The sequence below is a fragment of the Sesamum indicum genome, linkage group LG9 (assembly GCF_026168435.1).
Source record: "Sesamum indicum cultivar Baizhima isolate 11 linkage group LG9, ASM2616843v1, whole genome shotgun sequence".
Lineage (NCBI taxonomy): Eukaryota > Viridiplantae > Streptophyta > Magnoliopsida > Lamiales > Pedaliaceae > Sesamum > Sesamum indicum.
Genome location: NC_142665.1, coordinates 15,457,029 through 15,466,459, shown reverse-complemented (window position 1 = coordinate 15,466,459; position 9,431 = coordinate 15,457,029). Strand labels below are relative to the sequence as shown.

At 36.3% G+C, this 9,431-nt stretch overlaps 1 protein-coding gene and 1 pseudogene across 1 annotated transcript; both read left to right on the top strand.

Annotated features, from left to right (window-relative positions):
- Window positions 1-1,221: 1,221 nt before the first annotated feature.
- LOC148786925 (uncharacterized) lies at window positions 1,222-2,212 on the top strand. Its single transcript, XM_088885021.1, has 2 exons — window positions 1,222-1,585; window positions 1,827-2,212. Exons 1-2 carry the CDS (start codon window positions 1,222-1,224, stop codon window positions 2,210-2,212), a joined length of 750 nt encoding a protein of 249 aa, XP_088741147.1.
- A 5,303-nt stretch (window positions 2,213-7,515) lies between these two features.
- On the top strand, window positions 7,516-8,098 carry LOC105171258 (monothiol glutaredoxin-S2 pseudogene; annotated as a pseudogene).
- Window positions 8,099-9,431: the final 1,333 nt, after the last annotated feature.

The following is a 9,431-nucleotide window of genomic DNA, read 5'->3' as shown; positions in this document are numbered from 1 at the left end:
CCCAAGCTAAATATCATCTTCACTTATGGTTGACTCTTTTGAGAATTGGAAATTTTTTTCCAAATGGACGGGAAAAGTTGCACGTAGCAGCTTATGTGCCAATCATTTCTAGTCATTTTGGAGGAGATTTAAGACATTTTCAACTGTAAAATCGAAAGCTGAAATTGAAGAAGAAATAATGAAAAATGTCTCTAGTATCCTACAAAATGGCCAACGATGGTTGTCACATAAGGTGCCACGTGGAAATTTTCCTGCCATTAGAAAAAAATTTCCATAATGTTTGGTTTTGTTTTTAACTTGTTTTGGGATATTTTGTGGAGATAGAGAGAGAAAAACAAAGATAAATAAGTATAAGTTAGAAATAGTGTGTATGTTTGGATTTGGTTTTGAAGACAATATAAAATAAGTATGGGTATGTTTGATGTTGGGTAGTGGAGACAAAAAGTACTGTTCATTGTCAAATCATGTCTCTTTTATATATATTTATATGTATATGTATGAAAATGTATATTTATATGTATATGTATATGTATGAAAAAATATATGTATATATTTATATATATGTATATTTTTTAAACAAAAAATAATCAAAATACTGTTTTAAAACAATGCAAAATATTCCTAAAACTGGTGAAATAAAACAAGACAAACATAGTATATATTTTGGCCTATCTCAAACATGGGCCAAAATCAAAACCAAACATAGTATTCAATTCCCAAGAATCTCCAATTTCTCAAATCCAACTGATTTTTGGGAGAATATTCTAATTACCATATTGAAGTTAAGCAATAGCAACAGCAGCTACAGCAACAACAAATAACAGAGCAGTAGCTTGAGGAAGAAGAAGACGTTGGCTTCTTGGATGCTGGCTGAAGTCGCATTTTGGCAACAGGTTTTTTATGTTTCTGTGGTGTATTACTTATGTGTCTGCCTTGTCACTCATTCCTGTTATTATTGGGCCAGGTCATCGTCATATTGTTAGTTTGTTACTTTGGCAGTTATCTTGCGTGGCATATGTATATATATAGAGCAGGAGTGATCGTCTTCTCTGTAACAGAAAATTAACAGAGATATTTTGTAGAAATGGAGAACACAATTTTCTCCCAAATGTTTACAGCTTCAATTGTTTTTCTTCCTTTGCAATTCAACATGGTATCAGAGCCTTCTCTATGAAGGTCTCTGGATACACAATTGTATGCAATATACAGAATCAGTGAGCCATGGCAGATTCCAAGCCAATTGACAGAACGACTGCAGAGCAGATAGAGCGTGAGGCACTGTATATTCATCCATCAGAAAACTCTAGTTTGGCATTATCATCCTCTCCATTGGATGGTACAAACTTCCTAACATGGAGTCGTGCTATCTATGTGGCTTTAGGAACAAAACTGAAGCTTGGCTTCATTGACGGCACGTTTCCAAGACCAGCTGCAGGAACCACAATGTTCGAACAGTGGCGTCGAGTTGATCTAATGGTCACCTCTTGGTTATGGAACTCTATCTCGAAGGAGATCGTCGAATCCTTCATGTTTGTCGCTTCCTCGCGAGAACTTTGGTTAGAAATACAGAGCTATTATGGCAAGAGTAATAGACTGATGGTATACCAAATCCAACGTGAAATTGCATCCATCCCACAGCATGCTTAGACATTAACAGCCTATGTTACTAAGTTGAAGAAGTTTTGGAACGAGCTGCTATCTTTAGCACCTAATCCAAGATGCACTTGTGGTTGTTGTACTTCCGGAATCAACAAAGCGATAGAAGAACGGAATGAACATATGCGACTTATGCAGTTTCTTATGGGGTTACATTAAACGTTCGACAGTGAAAGAAGTCAAGTACTATCCTTTGCCAACTATAGAACGAGCATTTTCTATGCTTTACACGGTGGAGAAACAGAGACAAGTGCATATAGAAACGACTGCAACTCCTCAACACATGGCCTATCAATTTATATCTAGAGACAGCAAGAGAGATGGAAATGATAGATTTCAGAACAGGAAAAGACCTTATGTGGATAAGCGAAGCTTGACATGCACACACTGTCACAAGAATGTGCACGCGATGGATACGTGCTTTTTAATCCATGGTGTACCAGACTGGTACAAAGCGTTGGGTGATAAGCGAAAGAAGGCGATAAATGTTAAGCCTTTTGTAGCTACTGCAACATCTGAGAAACATGTGACTGCAAATGAATCCTATCAGTCATGACTGAATTAATGGGAGACCTAATCAAACTGATGCAAAAGAGCACTGCAGCTGGCGATCCTATCAGTAGCTATTCAAACTTCACCTGCCATGATGATGTTGAATTCATAGGTAATATCTCTGAACCTTCAGATATTGATTTGGACTGTTGGATAATAGACACAGGAGCTACAAGCCATATTATGCTAATCTCCAGTTATTTCATTCATACACTACTCCTGCACAACCTATACACATACATTTACCTGATGGCACTTATAAAACAGTGGTTTACATTGGAACAGTTCACTTAAATAAGCACGTCGTTCTTACTCAAGTCCTTTGCCTTCCTTTGTTCTCTGTCAACCTATTATCCGTTAGCCAAATTTGCCGTAACACCTCTTACACCTTTCAATTTACTGATTCTAAGTGTTTGTTGCAGGACCAAGCCAGTAAAGCGAGTCTGTTTGAAGGAAATCTGTTCAGAAACTTGTATATTGTTAGACAGACTTCATATAATCTTACTTCCATCTCTGCTATCTGTAATAGTTCTTCAAATTCCGCTGATATTCATTGTAATGCTCAGACTTGGCATCATAGATTGGGGCATATTCCCTTGATCGTAATGAAACACATTCATCTTCCTAATTGTTCTAATGCTGCATCTACTGAACCATGTGAAGTGTGCCATAAGGCCAAACAAACTAGAATTCCTTTTCTTCCAAGTGATTCACAAGCCAAAGCCCCATTTGATTTAATACACTTAGACATTTGGGGACCCTATACAACCTATACCATCTCAAACTGCAGCTATGTATTGACAATCCTTGATGATTACTCTCGTTCCCTTTGGACGTACCTTCTAAAACAGAGATCCCAAGTAACCTCTGTCCTAAAATCCTTCTTTTTTATGGTTAAAACCCAACATTCTACAAATATTAAGATGATCAGAACGGATAATGGTTCTGAGTTCTTGAACAAAGATTGCCTAATGTTTTGTCAAGAGAATGGCATCATCCACCAAACTTCTTGCACATATACGCCTCAACAAAACGGTAGGATATAACGTAAACACAGACATCTCCTAGATGTAGCTAGAGCCTTGTTAATCCAAGCTTCATTACCTTTTAAGTTTTGGGGTGATTCTATTCTCACAGCCACTTACCTGATTAATAGGACACCTTCTAAGATTCTTCAGTGGAAAACACCCTTCGAGCGTTTAACCGGTACACTTCCCACTTATCACCATCTTCATATTTTTGGTAGCCTTTGCTATGCAGCAAATATTGAGCCCCATTGGTCTAAGTTTCATCCCAGGACCTTCAAGTGTATTCTCATAGGTTATCCCATGACACTAAAGGGATATAAGTTGTTTGACATGGACAACAATCGTGTTATTGTATCTCAAGACGTCCAATTCTATGAGGATGTATTTCCATTCTCTGTTTCTATTCCAAACACTAACTCTTGTCCTCTGCCTCTGTTAAATCCTTTTGCAGATATTATTTCTCCTTTTCATGATACTTCTTCTGCTTCTGTACCATCTCCTGAGCCGTCCTTGTCCACCTCTGACTCTTCTCCAGCTTCAGTACAACCACTTAGACGCTCCACTAGAATTTTTCAGCGTCCTGCTTGGATGAACGACTTTGTTTGCTCTAGTCAACATCCTTCTTCATTGCATTCGTGTACTCCTGCATACATATCGTTTGTAGCTTCCTTGTCTGTCTTGCAGGAGCCCAAATCCTTCTCTGAAGCAGTTCAACACAAGGAGTGGAGGGAGGCCATGGATATGGAGTTGCAAGCCTTGGAGGCTAATCACACCTGGAAAATTTCTCCTTTGCCGCCCGGTAAACGTGCAATTGGCTGTAAGTGAATTTTTAAAACCAAGCTTCGTGCATATGGGACAGTGGACAATACAAGGCACGTCTAGTGGCCAAGGGCTTAACCAGATTGAGGGCATTGACTATACGGATAGTTTTTCACCGGTGGCAAAGTGTGTAACTGTGCGTATCTTCCTCGTTGTTGTTGCTGCTTATTCTTGGCCTATTCAACAGCTCGACATAAATAACGCATTTATTTACGGGTACCTTGAAGAAGAAATTTTCATGTTGCCTCCTGATGGATATAATGTTCCTCCTAACATGGTTTGTAAGTTGCAGGGTTCTTAATACGGTCTCAAGCAGGCCTCACGTCAATGGAATGCAGAGTTCATTTTGAAGCCTACGGCTTATGGATTCGCTCAATCTGTCCACGACCACTACTTGTTTATCAAGCCTTCTTCTTCAGGCATTATGGCTCTGCTCGTTTATGTGGACGATATCCTCATCACAGGTCCTTCTCTCGATGATATTACTGCAGTTAAACGGTATCTTCACCAACTATTCACTATTAAGGATATAGGGGATGCGAGGTATTTTCTTGGGCTTGAAATTGCTCGTGGTTCTTCAGGCTTATACGTGGCACAAACTAAATATGTGCTGGACATTGTACGAGATACTGGCTTAGCTCAAGCTAAATCTGTTTCTAGTCCATTCCCTCCGGGTCTGAAATTGGCTGCTGGATCAGGTTCCCCTTTCTCGCGCCCTGAATCCTATAGGAGATTGGTTGGGCGTTTGCTCTATCTTGGTTTCACCCGACTGGATATTTCTTATTTAGTCCAGCAGCTGAGTTAGCACTTGAATCACCCCTGTGACTCACAATGGTGGTCCGTTACCTAAAAGGTTGTCCTTCAAGAGGCTTGTATTTTCCTGCTGCAAATTCGTTAGTCCTTCGCGTGTACTGTGATGCGGATTGGGCATCATGCTTGGACTCCAGACTTTCTCTCACAGGGTATTGCGTATTTCTTGGTGATGCGTTGATATCTTGGAAAACCAAGAAGCAGTCCACCGTTTCTCGATCTACTGCTGAATCTGAATATAGGAGTTTAGCTTCAACAGTTTGTGAACTCCGTTGGATATCATATATTCTTTTCTGATTTCCATGTTTCCGCTTCACTACCTATTGACTTGTTTTGTGATAATAAGGCCGCCTTGCACATTCTGGCGAATCCGATTTTCCATGAGCATACGAAGCATATTGAATTGGACTGCCACCTTGTTCGAGATGCTTACAAAGACAGGTTTATTTCCCCTTCCTTTCTGCAGTTAGCCGATGTGTTTACGAAGTCTTTGCCCCTAAAGACATTCTTCTCTCTTGTCTCCAAGTTGAGACTGGTCTCCTTCGATCCCTTCCCACTTGTGGGGGGATTATTGAAGTTAAGTAACAGCAAATAACAGAGCAGCAGGTTGAGGAAGAAGAAAACGTTGGCTTCTTGGATGCTGGCTGAAGTCGCATTTTGGCAACACGTTTTTTATGTTTCTGTGGTGTATTACTTATGTGTCAGCCTTATCACTTATTCCTATTATTATTGGGCCAGCTCATCGTCATATTTTTCAGTTTGTTACTTTGGCAATTATCTTGCGTGGCATATGTATATATATAGAGCAGGAGTGATCGTCTTCTCTGGAACAGAAAATTAAGAGAGATATTTTGCAGAAATGGAGAACACAATTTTCTCCCAAATGTTTACAGCTTCAATTGTTTTTCTTCCTTTGCAATTCAACATACCATAAAATCATAAATTCCAGGATGAGAATTGCAATTGCCTTAGTTATAGGACGACGGTTACCACCCTTAATACAAGATTAAAATTACAATTTTGTCCATAAAAATTGTGCAAGAGAAATAAGAGCTCATGACTCGTGATAAAAGCTATGTATGAGTCGCTTTAATAACCATATTAAGACAACCAAATAAGCATCTGAAATGTAGCTAGAGAATCAAGATGAGGATAAGAACCATTACAACATATATATAATCCTCTATATCTCTTATGCATGCAACAGATATTCACTCAGGAAAAGTTATACTTTTCTTTGCTTTTTAGTGCTCTATATATACAGTGGAGAATGTGGTTATCCAGTACTTTCTTCAAGTACGTACGGAGATCGATCTTATTTCTGATTTTTCGCAATCTCAAGAGTCGTTTTGAATGCGTTATGACTGACCTTCATTTGCTGTTCTTGTGCTGTCAGCAGTTTACGCGAATCTTTGTCTGGATGAAAAATAGAAGATGCCCAACAAGCTGATAAACCTGTTTAGTAAACACCTTTTCCTATTCTTTGCAAATCTAAAAAATTTGGACGGTGTTTGTTATTCCCAGAGATCACATGTATAAGCCAAAAAAATCGAATAACGTGGGTTCAATAGTATGATATATATTCTGTAATGAACAACGATAACACCTTCATTTTTTACTTTTTCAACAAAACACAGAAGGTAAAATATATTTTAGCCAATTTTTTAAGATGTAAAATTGTACTTTTCACCTTCATTAAAAAAGAAAAACATACAAAAATGAAGAAGCTTCTAAACGTGTGTAATTCAAATGGTGGAAAATAAATTAATTTTGGCCTGAGATTATAATTTGAAAAAATTAGAAAAGTGGAGGTGATTTGTTAAAAAAAAAAAAGAAAGAACTAATGGTTGAGTAGCAAAGTGCAGATGACCACATATATTGGGGTGTGTCTGGATCAAAATTGTCAATGCATGACTAAATTTGGCAAATCAAGACCAAATATGAGATGTTTAGGCCTAAATTCATAAAATAAAGGACTAATGATGTAAATGGAATAAAATATACTAACAACCTATAGTTACAGGACAAAACATAAAAATTTGAGTTTCTGAAATTATGTATATATATATATATATCAGTACAAAAAAAATTGAAGTTTTTTGCCTATATAAATTAATGATAACATGAGCTCAAAAATCATTTAAAATCAATACTATCTATCATGATCAAAAGAAATTCAATAAAAAAATTAAAGTATTTTACAGCAGTTAATTAAAATTTATCATAATTTTAATTATAACTAATATATTTATTATAAATTTTAGCTATAATTAATATTTGGGCTTCACCCTAATGTTACCATTCGGAGGAAAAAAACATGACAAGGTGTAAAATTCAGGACGCATAGTTGAGAAATTAGGCATAGAAACAGCAATATGCGGACATCCATAGCCCAAAAAAGTAAGAAAAAGGGTACTGCAGAATATAATCATAAAGTTGATCTTATTGATACCCTCGTGATTTTCTACAACCAATTCCTATGTATGCAACTTGCCACTCAGGACACGTCAAGCCCTTTATCATCTAATGATCAAATCCAAAATCCAGCCATATTTTCTGTAATCTTTGGACTAGACATGACCTCTTTATCGTTCCGCTCCCCATATAAAGAGGTCTTGCAAGTCCATCCATTAACTCGAGCTCGAGTCAAGCTAGCTTCACATATTTTCACCCTACTTTGACGTAATCTCTCACACAAGTAATTCAAATTTTCCGACCAACAATGGACATGGTGATGAAGTTAGGGATGGAGAAGGCAGTGGTGGTATTCAGCAAAACCAGTTGCGGTATATCCCATGCAATAAGTACACTTATACGTGGATTTGGGGCGAACCCTACGGTCCATGAGCTTGATGAGCTCCCAAATGGACATGAAATCGAAAAGGCATTGATGGCGTTAGGGTGCAACCCTAGCGTTCCGGCTGTGTTCATAGGGAAGGAATTCATTGGTGGTTCAAATGAGATCATGAGCCTCAATATAAGGGGCAAGCTCAAGCCATTGCTCCTCAAGGCTAATGCTATATGGATATAGACAAATTAAGTAGGAAAAAAAGAGTTAACGTGGACTTATTTTCATAAAATCCATATTTTCTCGATGGCCTACATATAGTTAGTACCTTATTATATTAGTACAGAGGGCTTCTCCTCGACATTCTGTAACTTTCTGTTGGTATATGATCTATGTAAGTGGTAGCCTTATATATATTTATGAATATAAGCCTGAGTTTTTACGACCCACAGGGTTCGGACACGTGTATATATATATATATGTATATATTTGATATGAGTCGACACTTATTGTTATTGTAGTTCTGCATGCAACGAAAAATATAAATCAAATTATGGTGACAATAGATGGATATATATAATCATGCATGCGCCGATTCTTGATCATGAGCTGAACTATAATACGTATATTGATTCAAATATTTGGGAGTACTGAATATTGGATTATAGATTAACCATATAATGCACAGTGTAATGTTACGGACAAGGCTGCATGCCATGGTAAATGATAGTATTGCACTATGAATTTACGACGTTATCATAATAAGGATGGAGGATGATTGGAATTGATTGATGAATTGTAGTTGGAACGTTCTGTAGACACAGATGTCGGATATCAATTGCTGATCTCCTGGCTAATTATTTATTGTTGAACAAAGTATATAATTACTGGGCTAAAATTATAATTTTCCCTCTATTATGCTTTATTGTTAAAAAATACATGTACAAAATACTTTTCCTTAGATATATGTTGGTTGTTAACAAGTGAAATCGAATTAGAGATGAAAGTATAAAATTCAACATAAGTTAGTGCTAATTTTATTTTAGGGATAATTACACTTCCATCCCCTAAGGTTTGGTGTGAATACATATAGATTTCATGTGATTTGAAAAATTACATCTAGCACCCCTAAAGTTTGCTTTCATCTAACAAATAAGTTTCGCAACACGATAGCTTTGTCTGTATATAATAAATAATTTTATATGCTTGAAAATATATTATAAATTATAATATAATATATAACTCAATACATTAGCTTTAAAAAAATCAATTTAAATGTATTACTGATACAATAGAAAAATATAAATACATAAAATTATAAGAAGTAAAATTATTATTTTATAGATAATTACAAATTTTAAAAAAAAAAAATAACCCCCTCCCCCGTCATGGGCAATAGCGCACAACTGGGCATCGACAATCACCCAAATACATTAGGGGTAGGATTATTTTTTTTATATTATATTATATAAAAAATTTATTTTAGAGTTATATACATATATACAATTTTTTTGTCTACTCATTCTTTAGGTGGCATTGTTTATCTAAAGAAAATATAGTCAGCAAAAGCCTCAAGTTTACAAGGCTAATTTAGTCCGTTTATCAAATTTTGGCCAATTTTTAAATATGGTTTCGGGAGTCCTAAAATTGCAAAAAAGTATTTACTTATAGGTCTATTTTGCTACCTAAAATTAGTGCCTTATTTTGCTACCCCTTATATACAGGACAGTAACTGTAATTAAGCCTTTTATTTTATCATAATAATTAATAATTTTTAC

Bases quoted from the DNA above. Each gene is read 5' to 3' on its own strand.
- LOC148786925 (XM_088885021.1), top strand. From the start codon at position 1,222: ATGGCAGATTCCAAGCCAATTGACAGAACGACTGCAGAGCAGATAGAG. The intron at 1,586-1,826 runs GTAATAGACTGA...AACGTTCGACAG, and splicing joins ACAGAGCTATTATGGCAAGA to TGAAAGAAGTCAAGTACTAT.